Source organism: Trichomycterus rosablanca, chromosome 7, assembly GCF_030014385.1.
Source record: "Trichomycterus rosablanca isolate fTriRos1 chromosome 7, fTriRos1.hap1, whole genome shotgun sequence".
NCBI classification, from domain to species: domain Eukaryota; kingdom Metazoa; phylum Chordata; class Actinopteri; order Siluriformes; family Trichomycteridae; genus Trichomycterus; species Trichomycterus rosablanca.
In genome coordinates this window covers 19,140,030-19,163,478 of record NC_085994.1, presented here as the reverse complement: position 1 = coordinate 19,163,478, position 23,449 = coordinate 19,140,030, and the positions used below count along the sequence as shown (strand labels likewise).

The following is a 23,449-nucleotide window of genomic DNA, read 5'->3' as shown; positions in this document are numbered from 1 at the left end:
GCTGTCGAAGTTAACGCGATAATAACGCATTAACGCGATCTCAGTTTAACGCGATTTTAAAAAATAGTGCCGTTAACGCACATTCTGTTTGGCCCTGCGAGTCATCCGTAGTTCATGTTGAGGCTTGACCGTACACGGCATCTAGTAGAGGAGTACGTGAGTGATGGAGAAAGGTCTGTTAAACGGGAAGTTTCATTTCAAAAGTTTGCCAGATGGCTCACTTGACAAAACAAAGGGCTGTTTGCAGTTATTGTCAGGCTGAGTTTAGCTATCACCGGAGTACATCCAGCTTGAAATACCACATGCAGGCCAAGCACACATTTGGCAGCAGGTTGAGCTCTGGCAATGTACGACAGACAACACTGGACAATGTTCGACGGCAGACGATGGACCAGCCAACCTCCAACAAATTAACGGTAGCAATTGCTAAATGGATAGCCACAGCATGCAGACCGATTAACATAGTGCAGGACGAGGGTCTGCGCAACATAATTAGGCTCGCGTCCAAGGACCCATCTTATGAGCTACCCTCGAGATCAACTATCGTCAACAGGATTCATGAGCTATATGAAACGGAGAGGGCAAAACTAGCTCAGGATTTGGTACTCACAGCCACTATTGCTCTTACGGGTGATTATTGGACATCACTAGGTAACGACAGCTATCTCGGAGTTACAGGTCATTATATAGATGAACAGTGGCAACTTCATTCACATGCTTTAACGGTCATGAAAACAGAGGAGAGGCATCATGCTGCGACCTGTGCCGAACATTTTATGGATGTGGCGAAGCAGTGGAACATCGAAAGTAAAGTGAGTACCCTAAGCACAGATAGTGCAAGAAATATGATAGCAGCGACAAGACACCTACCGTTCGAACATTTGCCATGCATCGCACACAGCATTCAACGTACTGTTACAGTGTCCCTACAAAATAGTATATTTGACTGTGCACTTTCTAAGTGTCGCAAGGTGGTGGGGCACTTCAAACATAGTCCACCTAATACCTCTGAATTAGAAAAACAGCAAGTTGCACATGGGCTGAAGACTGAGTCACTCGTGCAAGATGTACCAACCCGATGGAACTCCACTCTGGAGATGGTGAAACGTCTGCAAAAACACCAAGAACCAGTAAAAGACGCCCTAGCCCTGCACAAAACCAATGTCGCGATGCCAACAAAGGCAGAGATGGAAAAGCTGCAGAAGCTGGAGGCATTGCTGGAGCCCTGCAGGTAACCTCTTATTCTCTCACTGGTGAAGCTCATTTTGTGTCATTGCTGATATGCACAGTGCTAACACGTGCCAATGATTTTAGCTGTGTTACAAGGCAATTATTTTAGCCTCACTTTTTTCTAACTAATGTGCAGTAGGCCCTATAGTTCTTTTTGTGTGTGACTGAATATAAATGAATAAGTAGGTAATTCAGTAATTTTCGATTTTGTTTTGCAGATACTTTACTGAAATCCTGGGAGGAGAAAAATTTGTTTCCTGTTCGGTTGTATTGCCTGCATTATGCCATCTGTCTCGGGTAATGGAAAGTTCAGAGGATGACCCTCCCTACATTGGCAAGTTCAAGCAGACCTTCACCTTGGACATGGAGAAACGCAAGGAAAAAACAAACAGTACCTGGCTGAAGATTTCCACAGCACTTGACCCTAGATTTAAGGACCTCAAGTGTCTACACAGATTTGAGAGAGCTGAGGTGTGGGCACTGATTGCTGGCATTATGAAGGAGGAGATGCTTGCACAGGAACCAGTGCAAACAGTAACATTTGAACCACCACAGAAGAAAGCAGCTCTCTTGGTTGCTTCAGAATCTGAGTCTGATGAAGAGGAGAACTATATTGAAAAATGTCTGGAGCGCTATAGAGCTGAGCCTGTCATTAGTATGGAGGACTGTCCCTTGGAATGGTGGTCTAAACATGCTGGGTCACACCCCAAATTGGCCTGCCTTGCTCGCAAATACTTAGCAACACCTGCCACATCAGTACCTTGTGAGAGGTTGTTTTCTCTTTCTGGGCACATTGTGCAGAAAAAGCGAGCTGCTTTGTCATCTAGCAATGTTTCCAGACTTGTGTGCCTAAGCAGCTGGCTTGGGTCAGCAAAATAGCTGTGCCTAACTACATTATTTAAAATTAAGGCCAACCTGTTGTTGCTGTTCAGATTAACTGGTCTAACTTTACCAGTTGCTTGATTTTGAATTAGGCCTATGTTCTATTAAGAAGAGTTTGATGGAGTTGGTTTTTGTATGCACTTTGCATTACGTGAGATTTCAATATGTCTTTAATGAAGTCCAACTTTGCATAATTTATTTTTGTTTGAGCAGTACTGTGAATAAAACTCTCTTACAGTTTTCTCTTGTCCCAGCAGTTTTTAACATAAGTACATTTAGCATAAAATGTGTTCACCATTTTAATTGTAACATTTCACTTAAAAATCCTTATTTTCTATAACATTTACAGATTTTTTTTAAATGCGATTAATCGCGATTAACTATATGAAATTCTGAGATTAATCGCGATTAAAAATTTTAATCGTTTGACAGCCCTAATATATATATATATATATATATATATATACAGTGTATCACAAAAGTGAGTACACCCCTCACATTTCTGCAGATATTTAAGTATATCTTTTCATGGGACAACACTGACAAAATGACACTTTGACACAATGAAAAGTAGTCTGTGTGCAGCTTATATAACAGTGTAAATTTATTCTTCCCTCAAAATAACTCAATATACAGCCATTAATGTCTAAACCACCGGCAACAAAAGTGAGTACACCCCTAAGAGACTACACCCCTAAATGTCCAAATTGAGCACTGCTTGTCATTTTCCCTCCAAAATGTCATGTGATTTGTTAGTGTTACTAGGTCTCAGGTGTGCATAGGGAGCAGGTGTGTTCAATTTAGTAGTACAGCTCTCACACTCTCTCATACTGGTCACTGAAAGTTCCAACATGGCACCTCATGGCAAAGAACTCTCTGAGGATCTTAAAAGACGAATTGTTGCGCTACATGAAGATGGCCAAGGCTACAAGAAGATTGCCAACACCCTGAAACTGAGCTGCAGCACAGTGGCCAAGATCATCCAGCGTTTTAAAAGAGCAGGGTCCACTCAGAACAGACCTCGCGTTGGTCGTCCAAAGAAGCTGAGTGCACGTGCTCAGCATCACATCCAACTGCTGTCTTTGAAAGATAGGCGCAGGAGTGCTGTAAGCATTGCTGCAGAGATTGAAAAGGTGGGGGGTCAGCCTGTCAGTGCTCAGACCATACGCCGCACACTACATCAAATTGGTCTGCATGGCTGTCACCCCAGAAGGAAGCCTCTTCTGAAGTCTCTACACAAGAAAGCCCGCAAACAGTTTGCTGAAGACATGTCAACAAAGGACATGGATTACTGGAACCATGTCCTATGGTCTGATGAGACCAAGATTAATTTGTTTGGTTCAGATGGTCTCAAGCATGTGTGGCGGCAATCAGGTGAGGAGTACAAAGATAAGTGTGTCATGCCTACAGTCAAGCATGGTGGTGGGAATGCCATGGTCTGGGGCTGCATGAGTGCAGCAGGTGTTGGGGAGTTACATTTCATTGAGGGACACATGAACTCCAATATGTACTGTGAAATACTGAAGCAGAGCATGATCCCCTCCCTCCGGAAACTGGGTCGCAGGGCAGTGTTCCAGCATGATAATGACCCCAAACACACCTCTAAGACGACCACTGCTTTATTGAAGAGGCTGAGGGTAAAGGTGATGGACTGGCCAAGCATGTCTCCAGACCTAAACCCAATAGAACATCTTTGGGGCATCCTCAAGCGGAAGGTGGAGGAGCGCAAAGTCTCGAATATCCGCCAGCTCCGTGATGTCGTCATGGAGGAGTGGAAAAGCATTCCAGTGGCAACCTGTGAAGCTCTGGTAAACTCCATGCCCAGGAGAGTTAAGGCAGTTCTGGGAAATAATGGTGGCCACACAAAATATTGACACTTCAGGAACTTTCACTAAGGGGTGTACTCACTTTTGTTGCCGGTGGTTTAGACATTAATGGCTGTATATTGAGTTATTTTGAGGGAAGAATAAATGTACACTGTTATATAAGCTGCACACAGACTACTTTTCATTGTGTCAAAGTGTCATTTTGTCAGTGTTGTCCCATGAAAAGATATACTTAAATATCTGCAGAAATGTGAGGGGTGTACTCACTTTTGTGATACACTGTATATATAAATATTATTATACAATCTGGTGCACTATGTAGTACACATTAATGTGTTTGTGACGCGAACAGTTAGCTTAGTAGCTCAGTTAGCAGCTCCTAAAAGTTCTGTTATCACCCATATCCTTTGGTGTGTGCGAGAGGTTTTTAGTTTTTTTTTTTTTTTTTTTTTTTTGGGCTTGGGGGGTCGGGGTCGAGGTCCACCTCCCTGAAATGAGTTTTTGCAACTTGGGATGTCTGCTTAACCACTACGCTACGGCTTTCCCATAGGGTATTCCTCTTAGAAATTACGGCTGATCTTGTAAGACTTTTAGTAATTTCAGTAAAAATGCTTTTAATGGGCAGTTTATTTGCATGTAAATGTAATTTAATGTAATGCTTTGTCCATGACACACAAAAGGTTCCTATAACATGGCATCATTGCCTGCATCTCACTTTTTATAAGTACAGCCCTAACAGTTCAGAGGCCATCCCATCATCCCACCTCACCTACTTGGTAAATCATGACAGTAAGAGTAACAGAAAAGGATTACAGAATGCAGCCATCAAACCCTTAGCTGTTTAGTTTTACTGCGCCATTACAGGTGAGATTCATTTCTCCTCTCAAGGCCCTTCTGTCCTCAGAGAGGTGATTTTACTAATAAACACCAATCAACTGGGAGTGCCAAATCAGTTTACGCTGTTTAATTAGCAACTCCTAAAATAACATATGCTGTGTACAACGGGGACCTGAAGGAATGAACGGTCGCATGTCACTTGTGAGTGTGTGTGTGTGTTGCATGACTTTAACAGTTATAAACTGCATATATTCAAAACAATGCCTACAAGAAGAAGTGAGCATTAACACCATGAAATCAGCAGAATAAAATCGTAGGTCTATTTATAACACATTATTTCGAAGACTTGTTGTGTGCAATGGATTAAACAATTGTTTAACTGTTTGAGGCTGTTTAGATAGTCTGTGTGTCTAGCCTATCCTCAATTTCAGCACAGTTAAAAAGAGACATTAGCACTTGATACAAAAATACATCCTGTAAATGGCAGCTATTTAAAATAATGCCTACAAAAAGGATTATGTAATATTATAAAGATGACACACTTAATCTATTTATGAAACATGCTCATTTATTAAACTTGGAGGCATTGTCTTGAGTGTTATTCCAAACAATGCCTACAGAAAGGAAAGAGCATTCATGTAGAGATGACACTCTAGCACAAAACAATCTCATAAGTAAATGTTCTCATGCAGCTGCCACACTGAATAAATGACAGGGACTCAAAAATCACTTATGGTTTAAGGAAAAAATTAAAATAATGAGGCTTTATCTAATTCCTACCATGATATATATGGTCCATGACTTCAAAAGTTTGGCAGAAAGCTGTATATATCCAGACTTAGTAAAGTCCTCTGCAGACGTGAATCAAATGTTCAAAACTGTACAATAAGTAAATTTGTACAAGGTTCTCTTTTAATAAATGTTTGGTTGGCACAGCAGTAAAATACACTAGCCTACTAACTCCGAGATCTTGGGTTCAAATCTCGGCAGTGCTATCGGCTAGTCCAACGTCTAGACGGACAAGATTGGCGATGTCTGAGGGGAGGATGGCTGAATGGCCTAGCCAGTGGGAGGTGCAATTGTCAGTGTTCTCTCATTGCTGATTCCAAGCCCAGATTAAAATAACTGTGCCAACACTGATCTGGCATAACATTATGACCACCTCCTTATTTCTACACTCACTGTCCATTTTATCAGCTCCACTTACCATATAGATAGATAGATAGATAGATAGATAGATAGATAGATAGATAGATAGATAGATAGATAGATAGATACTTTATTAATTCCGAAGGAAATTAAGGAAATATAGAAGCACTTTGTAGTTCTACAATTACTGACTGTAGTCCATCTGTTTCTCTACATACCTTTTTAGTCTGCTTTTTTTTGGATTTTCCCAGGACCACTACAGAGCAGGTATTATTTGGGTGTTGGATCATTCTCTGCACTGCAGTGACACTGACATGGTGGTGGTGTGTTAGTGTGTGTTGTGCTGGTATGAGTGGATCAGACACAGAAATGCTGATGGAGTTTTTAAACACCTCACTGTCCCTGCTGGACTGAGAATAGTCCACCAACCAAAAATATCCAGCCAACAGCGTCCTGTGACCACTGATGAAGGTCTAGAAGATGACCAACAAAATTTGTAGTAAATTCATGGTAAGGTAAATTAGGTAAGGTATAAGTACTGTAAGGTAATTTAGTTTTTCCCCACCTGCCAGACACACTCATTAAACGTGGATTGGCAATTTTAGGTACTCTGGGTGTGTATTACTGCCATATTTTGCAATTTTTTTGTGTGAAGAGCCTTCATTCCTGTCTAGGATGAAGCAAACAGTTTGTAAATTTATTTAATTAATTTCGTTTAATCATGTTTTATTTTATGGTCAGTCCCAGAATACCCTCTATTAACAAACTGGAAAAAATCTTACTAGAAGCATGTCCAACCTATGTATGTTTATCATCCCCACACAGGGTAGTGTGGGTGCCGCACAGCCATTTGGCTCAAGCCGATGACAGGCTGATTTAAAAATGAGTGTTTGACGCACACTTCGCTCCCGCTCCTATGGCTTTCACCGCGAGTCTGACCAAGGAATAAATGAACGGTACTCTATTTCAATTACACATCAGTTCAAAAGCTCTAGTGTTGAATCAGCGTTCATTAAATGTGCACCTACCTGCACCTTGTTCTGCTGTCCATCTTCCAGCTCCGCCACACTGTTCATCTTTCTACTTCAGCTCGATTATTCTCCACAAAACTCTTCACGGACGAGATTCACCCTCATACACAGTGAACACATGAGTCCACCGCATGAACAGGAGCAGGATTTTCTACAGAAGAGCTGAACGCTGAGCTTCTGAATCTGCTGCAGATCTCACTGCACATCACCTCAATCCTCAATCACTAACTCACTCGTTCATTTATTCTGCAAAGCGAACTCACTGATGATGTCCTGAGTGTAATCTATTACACAGGAGACGTGATTAAATCCCCTCTAGTTTGGTGAGATGAGAGTTTGTGGATCTGGTGTAACAGCGAGTGATAATTAAAGAGCTTGCCTCATATAAATCCCGTAAAAACTTGCTGTGTGAGCTTTATGAGAAATGAATAAAGCATGAAGGTTAAAAAAGAGAAAATACTGAAGTTCCCTTGTGAAATTCCCTTCCACAATATAACTGCAGTCATTATTCCGGTAGTATCCATTAGCGAATGTGGAATCGCTCCCGTCATTCAGAAACTCTCTCTCTCTCTCTCTCTCTCTCTCTCACTTACTCACTCACACACACTCCCTCTCTCTTTCAGGAGCTTGGCTTCATTACTGGTTTGCCAATTGAACCAGTTTTCTACCCATCAGCATTTCTACAGCAAAAGTAATACGAGTGTACGAGTTGATAACCTTAATTTGATCATTACTTTGTTTTTTGTCTGTAAGGCAGGCACGTGCACAGATAGACCCCTAGTGGTGCTCAAGCACCTGCCCTTTTGCCCTGGATGAGAAAAGTGCGCTTTCTGCTGGAGCCCAATTTTTTTTCTACATTCATCAATATTTAAAAATAAAAATTACCCTCTCGGTCATCAATTGCCCCCAAAAGTGTTTTGATATATGACGGGCATTTATTTGAGTTCTTGTGAGAATTCTGCCCCGAGAATATAAAGACAGTTTTACTGTTTTACAAATTAGACAAGTTCACTAGTTTGAGCACAAACATTTTGCAGGAGAATGTCAAGTAGCTCTCACAGTAAAGTGTTGAAAATAGATACAAACATACAATATTTTATAATTACAGCATCCTGGCCAAAATGCTGTGTAGGAAAAGTCACCTTTAGTCAAGGAGTTATTTTTCATGCAAGCATTTATACTTCAACAGTTGATGTTTACAAATGAGGAATAATTTTGCTATGTAATTAACATTACAAACTAATACAGTGGGGGAAATAAGTATTTGATCCCCTGCTGAAGTGTGTTACTAATGGTTTTCTTGGTGACTGTGCTCCCAGCTCCCTTGAGATCATTGACAAGCTCCTCCCGTGTAATTCTGGACTGACCTCACCTTTCTCAGAATCATTCTTACCCCACCAGGTGAGATCTTGCATGGAGCTCCAGAGTGAGGGTGATTGACTGTGATCTTGTATTTCTTCCATTTTCGAATTATCGCACCAACAGTGGTCTCTTTCTCACCAAGCTTCTTGCTGATGGTCTTGTAGCCCATTCCAGCCTTGTGCAGGTCTACAATCTTGTCCCTGACGTCCTTTGATAGCTCTTTGGTCTTGCCCATGGTGGTCGAGAGATTTGAATGGAAGAAACTGATTCTGTGACAGGAGTCTTTTATACAGGGACAGGACTAATTTGTGTGCCTTTTGTGCACATAACCGGTGTGTGGGGGTCAGAATTCTTGCTGGTTGGTAGGGGATCAAATACTTATTTCCCTTAATTAAATACAAATTAATTTATAACTTTTATTTAATGTTTTTTTCTGGATTTTTTGTTGATATTCTGTCTCTCTCTGTTAAAATAAACCTTCCATAAAAATTATAGACTGTTCAAGTCTTTGTAAGGGGGTAAACTTACAAAATCAGCAGGGGATCAAATACTTATTTCCCCCACTGTATATGTAGAAGGCTAAATAGAACAGCATACAAAAAATGATGAATAAATAGGAAAATGTTATTTAGCTGTCTATTTGATTTTATTAGCATAATAATAGGCCCATTGTTAACATTAACTACCCAAAGTGGGTTTCTGATTTGAAATCAAAGGTAGGTCTTAAGTTCAGCTACATGACAGTCTGGTGAGGTAAATTGAGACTAGTAATGGTATATTATTAGTGTAATGCTTCAACTCTGTCAGAAAACAGTAACATGATGTATCCTGTGTTCTCCCCTTTATGGAGATTCAGTAAGTCACTCTTGATTATTATGCACAACATTGATTTATCTCATTTACAAATTTTGCAGCATAATGACAAGAAAAGAAAGGTTACAAAAGCAGAAAGAAAAGGAACTACAGCAAGCAGCTCAGGGTAGCAGCTCTCTTTTATCCTGGATTAGGCCATCTACCAGTAAAGCAAATGAGGGAGATGTATCAGTATCAGTTGGTTATTAAAAAGTGTGCACAATATGGCCTTGTTTTTGCCTGTTTTTCATTTATTTATGCAATTTGATAATTTGAGTTATTTGATTAGATGTGTATTGATTGTGTTAACAAAAATAAATATATAAGTTAAATATCCTACTGTGTTTTTTCTTTAATTTTATTAATAATTCTGGAGATGGGTGCACTTTTTTTTGGCTTGAGCACCTGCCCCCAAAAATGTCTGTGCACGTGCCTGCTGTAAGGAGTTTAACATGTTCTCCCCGCATCCATGTGGGATTCCTTTAGACACTCTCGTTTTATTCCCCAACATCTTCCAAAAGAAAAAGGCAGCATGAAGTAGCCATTACACACTAATTATTCGTAAGTTTGATTTGTTTTGAAGTGAGATGTGAGTAAATATTTGTGTAATGGGTGGGTATGACATTTAGGGATGTGTAATGTGTCATTTTAGTACAGACCATCCCATTTTCAAACTGTATTGCCACTGAAGTTTGCATAAATTGTGGATTCTATAGACCAGCCTTCTTTTCATCACCAACAAATACCAAACAACAGTCATACTGCAAATCCATAACTCAAAACAAGTCAAGGTTACAAGTAGGGATGCACCGATCCGATATTATGATCGGATATCAGTCCCGATATTACCAAAATGAGATAGATCAGGTATCGGATAATTAGGCCGATCTATGGGGCCGATATGCTGCCTCAGTAGAGAGGATTCTAATAAGTCAATATTATTCGAACGCGCTACTTAGACAGCGCTTCCATCAGGTTTCGCGTTTAGCATCTTGCCATTAAAACCAATGGATTGAGGTAGCACAGCACGCTAACGTCAATATAACATCTCCCTTCATGTACCGATAACGGTTACATTTCCTGACAAGCTCGAACTTGCAAATAAAAACACTCAGTACAAGTTTATACAGGTTAAAAATCAGTAATATTTTATTTACGTTTGATAATAACGTTTCTCCGCCCCGTCAGCCATGTTTATTTTTCTGTGAGAGAAGAGCACCCGACCCGCAATGAAAGCTGGGATTGCCTTGATCACCAAGGCAGCGTCGGACGCTCACTCGTTCTTGAGTCAAAATAACATTGAAATATTAAGATGCCTCAGAAGTGAGGAATTTAAGGCATCTAGGCATCTCCTTATCGGGAGCGCGCACAGGATGACGTAAAATGCTGTATATGTAGAGATCGCTAGCTTCACCAACACACCCTTTATGTTGAATTGCACTAGATGTTTGTTGTTTACAGTGATTGATTACTGATTGTATTGTACCAAGATATTTGTTTATTCTCAGGTTCTTCCGCTGCTAGATTTTATTTTGAATTACTGTTTACACTACATATTTAAAAAATAACATTGATTACTGTTTGTGTAACTACTTCAGTTTCAGCTGATACATTTAATTTATTTTAAAATATTTTAAGAAGAAATATTTAAGACAATATTTTAACTTTTTTATTTTGAATTTGAATGCTGTGCCAAGGTCCTGCACAATTGTTTATTATTTTATTGACAAATAAATAGCAGTTCAGTACATTTATATCTATGTTAATTATATTTTGCAAACTTAGTAATGTTTAGGTCAATCCTGATGCCTTAAGTCTTTCCCACATGATAAAGTATACAGTTTATTAATTCAACAATGGTATCGGATTGGTATCGGGTATCGACCGATATGCAAAGTATATGTATCGGTTCGGTATCGGAACTGAAAAAGTTGGATTGGTGCATCTCTAGTTACAAGTATTAGGACTTGTAATGTCCGGCCCGCAGAGCACCAATCACAGCTCGAGGTAATTTTAGTGTAGGGGTGGCTCGGTGGGTAGCACTGTCGCCTCACAGCAAGAAGTTTGCATGTTCTTCCCATGTCTGCATGGATTTCCTCCGGGAGCTCCAGTTTCCTCCCACAGTCCAAAAGCATGCAGTCAGTTTAATTGGAGACACTGAATTGCCCTATAGGAGAATGGGTGTGTATGTGTGTGTGTAAAAACAAAACAAAAGTGGATAGATACTAGTTCTCTCACCGCCACCACGATACACAGGCTAAATTTCACCACCACACATCGATCTAATCATTTATACACCAGCAGGATCTGTAGATATGATTCTCACCCACAGTAAAATCTGATTTACCAACAATCTTGAATTGTATTTATTTTATACCCACAGGACCCGATTTATCACTTGCAGCATGATTTGGGGCAATATAAGAGGAACTGCAAAAACAATCATTCAGCAAAAAATATTGAGCTTATCGGCCGTGTGCAGTGCAGCAAGCAGTTGTTTTCAAGTTCTTACACAGAGGTGCGTTTAGTGAAATACATTGCTGTCCAGGTTTTTTAACACAAATTAGAAGCTGCTAAAGCGCTGTCCACAATTACCATGAGGTTATAGGCAGCCATGCAGTGTGTGATGGTGCAGGCCGTTTTCCCATCTCCTACCAAGTGTTTTTGGGTAATGAATATTGTTCAGCAGCTACAGAAAACAAATAAGCTGCTGAATGAGGTTCGACCAGTGGATTTAATACTAAGGTTCATATACTTTCTAATCCTTAGTGGTTATTGATTAATTCAGGTATTTAGACCTGGGCAACACTGGTGCAACAAGAAATGTGAATTCCGTACAACAAGGTCCTGGGGACCTTGGTTTTATAATTGACCCCAGTCACTGTTTCCTCCTTGTAGCTAAAACATGCCTACTCTGAATTGCTCCAAATTGTGAGCAAGCGAGTGAATGGTGGAGTGTTATTACCCTGCAGGGGAATTGTTTTTTTTAGATTGTATTCTCATCATCTGTCAAGTATTTACAAAAAAAATAAAAAATTAAAGAGGTCTCAACTATAATACACTATAACACTTTGGGCTATGACAAGACAAGAGAGGGGCGGACACACACGCAGAGATGATTTAACAAAATTGTTTAATAATAAAATAAAAACTAACACAAAACCTAGGCTAAGCTAAATGCTAATGCTAAACACATAAACCAAGAACTTAAACCCTAATACTAAACATGAACCCTAAGCTAACGCTAAACAAAAATCAGACTAAGACAAGAACTAAACAAGACTTAAACAAGAAGCAAACAAAAGCAAACAGAACTATAACAAGGCTAAGGCAAAGGTTAAGGCTAAGGCAAAGGTTAAGGCAAAGGCTAAGGCAAAACAAAAGAACATGAGCATAGTAAGGCACCAAATTCAAATCAAATCAAATCAAATCAAATCAAATCAAACCAAATCAAATCAAACCAAATCAAACCAAATCAAACCAAATCAAACCAAATCAAACCAAATCAAACCAACAGGAGCTACGCTCAAACTGAGTCAAACCAAAATAATCTCTAACGAATGTTCCCCGGCTTCTTCCTTATATGCACAGAGCATTAGCCCTCAACAAGGTTCAGCTGTGGGTAATTAGCAGCAGGGACCAATCAGAATGAGGGGCGTTGGCTTCAGCATGTGCTACTGGAGAGTGGGGCTTGGCACCTAGGCACACTCCTGGAGCACTCCGAGGCTGGAACCGTGATGTACACCAAATGCTTTTACTAAACGTTCACTGATAAATCCCCTTAGTTATACCACATTGATTTTAGAAAGTTGAGTTTTGCACCTGCATAATACAACTCAGTAATGTAACTGGTTTTCTATTAAATATTATCCTTTAGTTCAGGGGTGCCCACACTTTCGTGGCTTGAGATCTACTATTTCAGTCGACAGGTCATCGTGATCTACTTTTAGGTTTGCCTCATCATTTTTCAAAAAAGCTTTGTATCTTTTTTAAATGCACTTCACTTGCCTATAATGATATTCAGCATTACAGGGCAAGCGACTGAAAAATCACACTAACCTTATTCTGATGATTTGCACTGAATGGTGTCAGCCAGGTTTATGTAGTCTGGACAATAGTCCAGACTAGATGTCAATTCTCAAGCAGTCTTCCAAGTGTTCATCAGTGAGGGTGAACCGATATTTAGACTTAATTATTTTTATGTGGGAAAAGGCTGTTTCACACAAGTAGGATCCAAAAAATGCTGTCAAATAGGTGGCACGTTTTATGTTTGGATATTTTACCTCAGCCAGTTCCAAAATTGTCCAGCAGAGGCCCTTGACTTCATATGAATGTCAGATTGTAGAGTTAACATTTCTCCGTCAGCTTCTTCCACATATGAACGAAACAGCTGTCTTTGCAGTGGTCTTGCCTGAATAGAACCGTTTTTGGTTGGTTGCGCGCTCATCTTCACAAACAGAGTAGGTTACAAAAGGAAAAATGCTAAAATGGTGCAAACTGCCTACTGATGAATGAAAACTTTCTAGATTAGCAGTGCTTTAGGCAGGCTGAGTTGTAGCTATGGTAACAAACAGCAAATTAAAGAAACAGTGGCCATGTTTCATGTCAATCACATTGACCTGTTTGAATGAGGTGCAATCTACCAGCGTGCACTGTGCAATCGACTGGTCGATCGCGATCAACATATTGGGCACCCCTGCTCTAGTTTAAGCTTAAACATAGCACCCCCTTATAACTAACCACTTTATTCCAGTCAGGGTCACAGTGAATAAAATACACCTGGAAACAATGGGCACAAGACAGGAATTAATTTAGGACATGACACCAATCCAATGCAGGGCATAACTCATTTTTAGTTTTTTTAGTGTTTAGTTGCTCCCCAAGACACATGTTTAAGACCCATGATGCAATAAAGTTCACAAACTATTACTGTTTCAAACAGATTTTTTTTACAGTCACAGAAGGTTGAAATCCAGCTTCAGTCACTCTGTTCTGTTGTAACACACTAACACAAATAACTGCATGCTGGAACATTCCCAGGAGGCACTTACAGAAAGTCGAGTGAGCTAAAGGGGGCCGTATGACAGTTTTTTTTTTTTTTTTGACAACCTAATAGAAATCTCTTCGAAGAGGCAGATGTGGAGGCGTTCAAGAGGTGAATGATGGGCTTCGAGAATTGTGAGCTTTGGTGCTGAAATGACAGGGCTGACACAGGCCCATCACACTCACATTTCATCCTTTATTTGTGATAAAAGACTTCAGCGGGTTGGTAAATAGGCAATTATTTCTGCCAATAGTTTCTGAAACTGACAGCTGCACTGACTTTGTTGGCTGCATTAATGAATGCATGAATAAGGAGTAGCACTGTCTGAGCTGTGGGTGTTTCCGTACATGGTAATGACTGCTGACTGGAAGAGGATTAGAGAAATATAAGCAGACTGAGAGAAGACTTTACCATAATCTGACTGTAGGATGATTTATTTATGTGAGACAGGGCTGTTAATGTGTGCATATTTCTAAGTAGATTTTTCTCTATATGGCAAAAATAGAGATGCATTTTAAATATTGAGGCACATTAATTTATTTTACAAATGTCTCTAATCAAAAAACAGTAGACCCTTGAGTTACGAACCGTTTACCATACGAACATTTTGGGTTACGAACGATCTTTTTCAACTTAACAAATGAACAAATTTCTATATTAAAATGGCCTCAAAGAATGTGCAGAGAAAGCATGGTGTTGAGAAAATGAACAAATCTATTACTACTGTATTTGTTGTTGTAAAATTACTTCTGCCAGTAGCTGTCACTGTGTATCAGACAGAGGGGACAGTCAGTGAGAGAGAAGAAGGAAGTTATTCTTTCGTGCATTTACACCTACAAAATACAACACTATTGAATTAAAGAAGGAAATAATAGAGAAATATGAGAGTTATTGTTGTTTCTGGTAGATACATTTTATAAAAAAAGAAGGAAATGTATTATGGTGTATGGTACAACACACGTACTGTACTGTAAATGTGATGTGTTTTTTATGTACAGTACTACTGTGTATTGTTGTTTATTATTGTTTATTACAGGAATGTCTATTCTATAATTTAAGATTTAAGGGAAAATATACTTGTATTTATAACAAAAAAGACAATTTAAGACATTAGAAAGGTTAGGTAAGGGGGTGGTTTGGGAGGTCTGGCACGGATTAATTCCATTTACATTATTTCTTATGGGAAAAACAGGTTTAACTAATGAACATTTTGACTTAAGAACAGCCCCTCGGAACCAATTAAATGCGTAAGTCAAGGGTCTACTGTAGTTAAAATCAAAGCTGCACTGTCATTGTGCTCCATTTGTGTGTAAATTTTACAATATTTTGTATTTGCCTTTAATACATTATGAGTAAATCTAAGGGGATATTAAAATGTACATCAAATACTGATACCTTCACTTAATACATCTATTCAAAGACATAAGCATTACATGTTTGTTGCCTTTGTAAAGGTACTCGGTAGTAAGAAAATATAGATATAACATTTATTGCAAATGTATTTCATTGTCACTAAATTAAACCATCAGTTTCAGGCTACATAAAAAAATAGCACCATATGTTTTATCCATGCACCCTATTTATTTATTTAAATATGGTTTAGCTTAGGGCTGCAACAGGATGGAGGAAAATGGGGGTTAATTAGTGGTTATACCTGTGGAGGGTAATTACACTGCTTTGTTGCCCATTTGTGTGCTTCCTTCGGTGGTTCTTCTTCTGTCTTTAGTAACAAAAGTGTGCTTGTGTGAACTGTTAAAATGCAATAATTTTAGACTAGAGTAAAATGAACTTTATACAAAATTATTTGTTTATTATTTAACATATCGTTGCTGTCCGATGAAAAACAAATATCTCCAAAAACCCAACTTTTCAGGAAAAGGAAAAAAAAATTTTCCCCTGAAACAATGCAAACAATCCACAGAAAGCACAATTTAGATACAATTCAGCACAGAAATAAAATATATCTTTATCAGGTCGTCAGTCCGTGGGTTACATATGTAAAATGGACTTACGTGTATTACGTGACAGCAAACAGGGACATACGAGGATTTCTTTTTTTTTTTATGCATTTTCTTCCCCTTTAGCACGTCCAATTTTTTTTGCCCAATTGCATCATGCCTCCTCTCTGTCTATGCCATTCTCTGCCCTGACCAAGGAGATCGAAGCTAACCCACATCCCCTCCGAAACGTGAGCAGCAGATGCATGCATCTCATCACCCACACATTGATGAGTGTTGTGCCACCTAGCGTTGCGTGCAGAGAGACACACCCTAAGAGCACTCCTTCCTCATCTCTGTGTAGGCGCCTCTAATCAGACAGCAGACCCACATCCGGCCTTACTCCCGCCTATCTTGAACAACAGGCCAATCGTTGTTCATATAGCTGCCCAGCCTCGACCGGTAAGGCTTCGATACGATGTATTCAAGATCCAGCTCCGGTTGCAGCATCTGTTTTTACCGCTGCGCCACCTGAGCGGCCCACAAGGATTTCTTTTGGTGAATTCCAAAGAGCACGTCCAACTTCCTGCACAGTCTGTTGTATGTTCTTTTAAATACTGCCACTATAAATGCATGTTTTAGCACGAGCAGAGTCTAATATTACTATACTAGACTATACCTGGTCAAAATCAGCACATTTAATCTAGCAGCCAATGGAGATACTCGTTAAAGAGACTGCGTGATTTCTCATCTTTTCATTGGTCATTTTAATAGTAGCTGCTATGGACAGACAGAGATTCATACCCACAATCAACACATGTAAGAAAGTTAAAGAACTGCTATAAGTGGGGTGTTTTTTTATCGGACAGTGACGATATACACTACACTGTGATGGATTGACAACCCTGACCAGGATAAAACGATGATAGTACATTCAAGTATTTACTTTATTGGTTGATATTGCACTCATGTTTTTCTATTATTAATTTATAGCTCTACTTATTTTTCTAGATTTGTTACTTATTTTTATTTGTGCACATTTTTCTCTCTATCTTGTACTTATGTGACCAGTGTAACGAATGGGCTAACATGACAAATGGGGGCAGACACACACAGAGTGTTTAATAATGTATAATAATGTTTAAAACCATGAGCTCAAGGAGCACAAAGAGGCTTAATTTGTGACACCATACAGTTATAAAAAGGCATTTCATTGCTAGTTGTACCATGTATGACCAGTATGTGACAAATAAACTGATTTGAGTTAAAGTATGCCAAACAATAATACCAACTACAATAAAGTTCCTTCATTCCTGAAGACGTTTAGAAAACAATAAGCATTAAGAACAGAGTTTTTGCCTACACTTAGTAGTTTTTAAATTCCCTGACTAAACAGCAAGGCTGACTTTCCTGGTCCATTCGTTCTGGTTTGCTGAGTAATCTGACATCATTGCTGATGACAGGATGAGCAGTAAACAGATATTTGTAGACATATATACCATAGTAATTCCACTGAGCATATCACAACAGCAACCAGACTTGTTGAGTTGCCCTATTCTGTTTAACCTCAATTGTGTATGCTTCGAATTCCATTACACTCTTTGACTTTGCGTATAAGTCCAGGGTTACCAGAATCCCCTGTTTATTCCAGTCCAGTGAGCCATCTGATTTGCTGTCAGTAAACAACAATAAACAAAGTATAAATATATACTGTATATAGACCTCAAAAGTGTATATGTCAGTCTACAACTCTTCTTAATATGTTGATTACTGCAGACATACACTGATCAGCCATAACATTAAAACCACCTCCTTGTTTCTACACTCACTGTCCGTTTTATCAGCTCCATTTACCATATAGGAGCATTGTAGTTCTACAATTACTGACTGTAGTCCATCTATTTCTCTACATACTTTTTTAGCCTGCTTTCACCCTGTTCTTCAATGGTCAGTACCACCACAGGACCACCACAGAGCAGGTATTTTTTAGGTGGTGGATCATTCTCAGCATTGCAGAGACAATGACATGGTGGTGGTGTGTTAGTGTGTGTTGTGCTGGTATGAGTGGATCAGACACTGCTGGAGTTTTTAAATACCGTGTACACTCTATTAGACACTCCTACCTGGTTGATCCACCTTGTAGATGTAAAGTCAGAGATGATCGTTCACCTATTGCTGCTGTTCGAGTTGGTCATCTTCTTGACCTTCATCAGTGGTCAGAGGACACTGCCCACGGGGCGCTGTTGGCTGGATATTTTTGGTTGGTGGACTATTCTCAGTCCAGCAGTGACAGTAAGGTGTTTAAAAACTCCATCAGCATTGCTGTGTCTTATCAACCAGCATAACACACGCTAACACACCACCACAATGTCAGTGTCACTGCAGTGCTGAGAATGACCCACCACCAAAATAATACCTATAGTCCACCAACCAAAAATATCCAGCCAACAGCGCCCCATGGGCAGCGTCCTGTGGCCACTGATGAAGGTCTAGAAGATGACCAACTCAAACAGCAGCAATAGATGAGTGATCGTCTCTGACTTTACATCTACAAGGTGGACCAACTAGGTAGGAGTGTCTAATAGAGTGGACAGTGAGTGGACACGGTATTTAAAAACTCCAGCAGTGCTGCTGTGTCTGATCCACTCATACCAGCACAACACACACTAACACACCACCACCATGTCTTTGTCACTGCAGTGCTGAGAATGATCCACCACCTAAATAATACCTGCTCTGTGGTGGTCCTGCGAGAGTCCTGGCCATTGAAGAGCAGCATAAAAGGGGGCTAACAAAGCATGCACAGAAACAGATGGACTACAGTCAGTAATTGTAGAACTACAAAGTGCCTCTATATGGTAAGTGGAGCTGATGAAATGGACAATGTGTGTAGAAACAAGGAGGTGGTTTTAATGTTATGGCTGATCGGTGTATAGCAATGATTAGCATGAGTGGAGCTGCTACTTAGACTTGGTAGCATATGTTCAGAATTCCCTGGCTCATCAAGACTGGCTTTCCTGCCCGTTTTATTCTGGTTAGCAGGATATATGCCCTTATAAGTGTATGTGGACTTTTGACTTTAACTATAATTTTCATAATGGGAAATTATAGAGCTTTTGACAATAAATTACTAAAAAGTGAAAAATGTGTTTGTGTGGGACTTTGCCAACCAGACCTGCATCAAACCTTACAGTATGGACAAGGCATAGATGAAACAAAGCCACCGGTCGGCTGGGCACCATCTAGCGGGCATAATTGGCAGTACCTGCAGGGAGGGATGACCGGAATGTGGGCAGGGTCTTCAAACGCTGTGTAAGGACCTTGACTGGCAAATAGAAATGCCTGTGCAAAGTGCATGGCTGGAAAAGGGTTCTGTTAAGTGCTGCACGTGGGTCAGAGGAGGCGTGAGCAGCAATATACCCACCTCAACTGCAAAATATTGGGGATCCCCAGCAGCGGAAGACAAATTGACCATGCTAAATTGGGAGAAAAATGGGAGAAAAACACATAAAATATTTTAAAAAATACTCTTTGATAACTATAGTCTGGTTCATGCCAGTGTATCCATGTAGTATTTTTAGACATTTGTTTGTAGTTGCATTTTTACTTGGACATTTAAATTCTCCTTGTGTGGTTTTCTGACTAGTGCCTGCTTCTCAGATACTTGCTTCTTATCAGTGGTAGCTCAGTGGTTAAGGTACTGGACTAGTAATCAAAAGGTTGCCGGTTCAAGCCCCACAACTGCCAAAGAGGCCACAGGCCCCTGAGCATGGCCCTTAACCCTCAATTGCTCATATCATGTGTTCAGTTAAGTCAATTTATTTGTATAGCGCTTTTTACAATGGACATTGTCTCAAAGCAACTTTGCAGAATCCAGGACCAACAGACCAAAACCCCTGTTAAGCAAGCCCAAGGTGACAGTGGCAAGGAAAAACTCCCTGAAAAATACAGGAATATAGGAAACCTTGAGAGAAACCAGACTCAGCAGAATCCACACAAATCATACATACACAAAATAAAATTGAAAGGTTATAACTAGCAAAAAAGTTTGTGATAAAGTCTGAAGTGAGTTCTTGACATTTGTTTTTTTTAGTGCAAACATGCCAGGTTCCCGTCAAATCTAGCAGGAGCAGCACTGTTGGCACGGCAGTCTCGACAACCTCGGGTGGATAAACAGGTTTCCGTTAGAACCACCTTGGGGTAAAACAACAGAAAATTTAGTTAAAATGTGCAAAAATTTTGAGTAAAATATCAGTTTTGCAAACAGTAGCATGAGACTCCGGCACCCCTAATTATTACAGCATAACTAAAAGGGAGAGCGAGCTGGTAACTAAGTCATGAAGGCTTTCACAGGACATCAGAGCCCACCTCCCCCACAGTCATCAAACCTGAGTGATCGGACAAAATCGGTCAAAGTCAGTCAGGTTACAGTTTGCTTGGCTAAAAAAAATTTACTTCACTGTTCAGAAGAAGCTTATTTGAACAAAGTTCACCAGCCAGGTCTTTCACCTGGGACTAGGAGACCACACAGGTAACTAATGGGCAGATGGCTTCCCAGATGGAAGTTCCCTTGAATCGTGTAGATTTACAGCAGGAGGGAAAGCCATTTATGTCACCTGATGTTCTGAGAATTAGTGAAAGAAACAGATGGACAAAAATAAACCTATGGTAATCAGCAATTAACTCAACATGGAAATATCTACTAGTTATCATCCAGTTCATATACTGCTAAAATCTTGCCGCTAAAGAGAATATGAAAACATTAATTGAAATAAAATGTAGGTTATTTATTATGTAGGTTATGTGTATTTATGTGCTTATTTTTACATGTCTAGAACACCAAATAAGAGACATGCAATATTGCAATTAATCTTGAGCTTTTATAAACCAGCATGAATGTTATAAAGCATAATATTAACAATTTTATTAATAGATGATATTTTGTTATATAAATTGTATTTACACCGATCAGGCATTGTGTTGGTCCCCCTTTTGCTGCTCCACTAGACCCCTGAAGGTGTGCTGTGGTATCTGGCACCAATATGTTATCAGCATATCCTTTAACTCCTGTAAGTTGTGAGGTGGGGCCTCCATGGATCGGACTTGTTTGTCCACCACATTCCACAGATGCTCGATTGGATTGAGATCTGGGGAATTTGGAGGCCAAGTCAAATCCTCAAACTCGTTGTTGTGCTCCTCAAACCATTCCTGAACCATTTTTGCTTTGTGGTAGGGCGCATTATCCTGCTGAAAGAGGCCACAGCCATCAGGGAATACCGCTTCCATGAAAGAGTGTACATGGTCTGCAACAATGCTTAGGTAGGTGGTACGTGTCAAAGTAACATCCACATGGAAGGCAGGACCCAAGGTTTCCCAGCAGAACATTGCCCAAAGCATCACACTGCCTCCGCCGGCTTGCCTTCTTCCCATAGTGCATCCTGGTGCCATGTGTTCCCCAGATAAGCGACGCACAAGCACCCGGCCATCCACGATGTTAAAGAAAATGTGATTCATCAGGCCAGACCACCTTCTTGCATTGCTCCGTGGTCCAGTTCCAATGCTCACGTGCCCATTGTTGCCGCTGTGTATTCTGACACCTTTCTATCAGAACCAGCATTTACTTCTTCAGCAATCTGAGCTACAGTAGCTCGTCTGTTGGATCAGACCACACGGGCCAGCCTTTGCTCTTGCACATGCATCAATGAGCCTTGGCCGCCCATGACCCTGTCGCCGGTTTACCACTGTTCCTTCCTTGGACCACTTTTGATGGATACTGACCACTGCAGAATTGTTTAGAATTTCTACTTTCTAACACCATCTTCAGTCCCTGTTTCCAGTGGGTTCAACATTAGTCCTGTGATGGAGCTGGCCTGTTTATTGAGCCTGTTTATTGAGGTACTGGTAAATGGACATTGACCTAAAAGGCTCTATGGTACACTTTTGTCTTGTCATTGTTAAGATGCAGGTAATTCCTGCACCACAAAAAAGTGACTCCTGCAGGAAACTGTACTCTGACTCATTTCCATTGTGAATTAACTACACAATAGAGAAGTCATAAAAGAACTTCTGCAGGTGGCATGAATTTGTTTTGTATGATAAGGTACAAATTATAAGGAGTACAAGGTTCATAGAATTTCTGGCAAAACAGCATTCACAGTAATAACATTATACTTAAAGTCGAACGTGGCAATCATATTGATGGTGGTGGTGTTGGATGTAGTAATTATATATCTTATAAGTTTTGAAGTGGCCTTTTTAAAGTTCTGACTTGAACCAATATAAATGCTTTGCCAAGTTCTGAAAGCAGAAAGCAGTTCATTAATACTGTGTAAAAGACTAAACAAAGAAAGTGTTTATTTGCAGTTATCGATGCTGAAGGTGATTTAAAGACTAAAGGGCAACTATGTTTGCACATGTAGGTGGTAGATAACAATGTATTTTTACTAAAACTTTTGTATGTCAATACAACTCTCTATCTGTAATGATGTTAAAGGTTTGGTCACTGTCTAGCTGACATCTTAAAGCAAAAGCATTTGCTAGCATTTTTTTCTAAATTAAAAAAAGGTAATAATAAAAAGACAACGAGGTGGTATTTATATGTTTCTATGGGTTTTCTTGTGACTTTTACTACCATCTATAAAAACATGACTATAGGTGAATTGGCTACTAATTTTTTTTTTTTTGCTAAAATATATTTATTGTTTGTTTTTATTTTTTCTTTATTCACTTTTATTGTTTATTGTTTTATGGTCACCTTTTGGTTCTTTTGTAATTCTGTTATTATTGTTGTAATGCTTTGTCATTGTTTTTTTTACAGTCATGCCAAGAAAGCTACTTTGAATCTTGAATTGGCTACTTTTTCAGAATTGGCTACTAAATTTCAGTTTGAGTCAATGTGTAGAGAATTATATATGTATATATACACTGCCTGGCCAAAAAAAAGGTCTAATACTTCATTGGACCGCCTTTAGCTTTGATTACGGCACACATTCACTGTGGCATCGTTTCCACAAGCTTCTGCAATGTCACAATATTTATTTCTGTCCAGAGTTGCATTAATTTTTCCCCAAGATCTTATATTGATGATGGGAGATTTGGACCACTGCGCAAAGTCTTCTCCAGCACATCACAAAGATTCTCAATGGGGTTCAGGTCTGGACTCTGTGGCCAATCCATGTGTGAAAATGATGTCTCATGCTCCCTGAACCACTCTTTCACAATCTGAGCACGATGAATCCTGGCATTGTCATCTTGGAATATGCCCGTGCCATCAGGGAAGAAAAAATCCATTGAAGGAAT

General features: G+C 39.7%; 1 protein-coding gene across 1 annotated transcript; it reads left to right on the top strand.

Annotated features, from left to right (window-relative positions):
* Positions 1-302: 302 nt before the first annotated feature.
* LOC134318015 (E3 SUMO-protein ligase ZBED1-like) lies at positions 303-2,109 on the top strand. The gene is made up of 3 exons (XM_062998756.1): positions 303-812; positions 963-1,231; positions 1,449-2,109. Exons 1-3 carry the CDS (start codon positions 303-305, stop codon positions 2,107-2,109), a joined length of 1,440 nt encoding a protein of 479 aa, XP_062854826.1.
* The last annotated feature ends 21,340 nt before the right edge of the window (positions 2,110-23,449 follow it).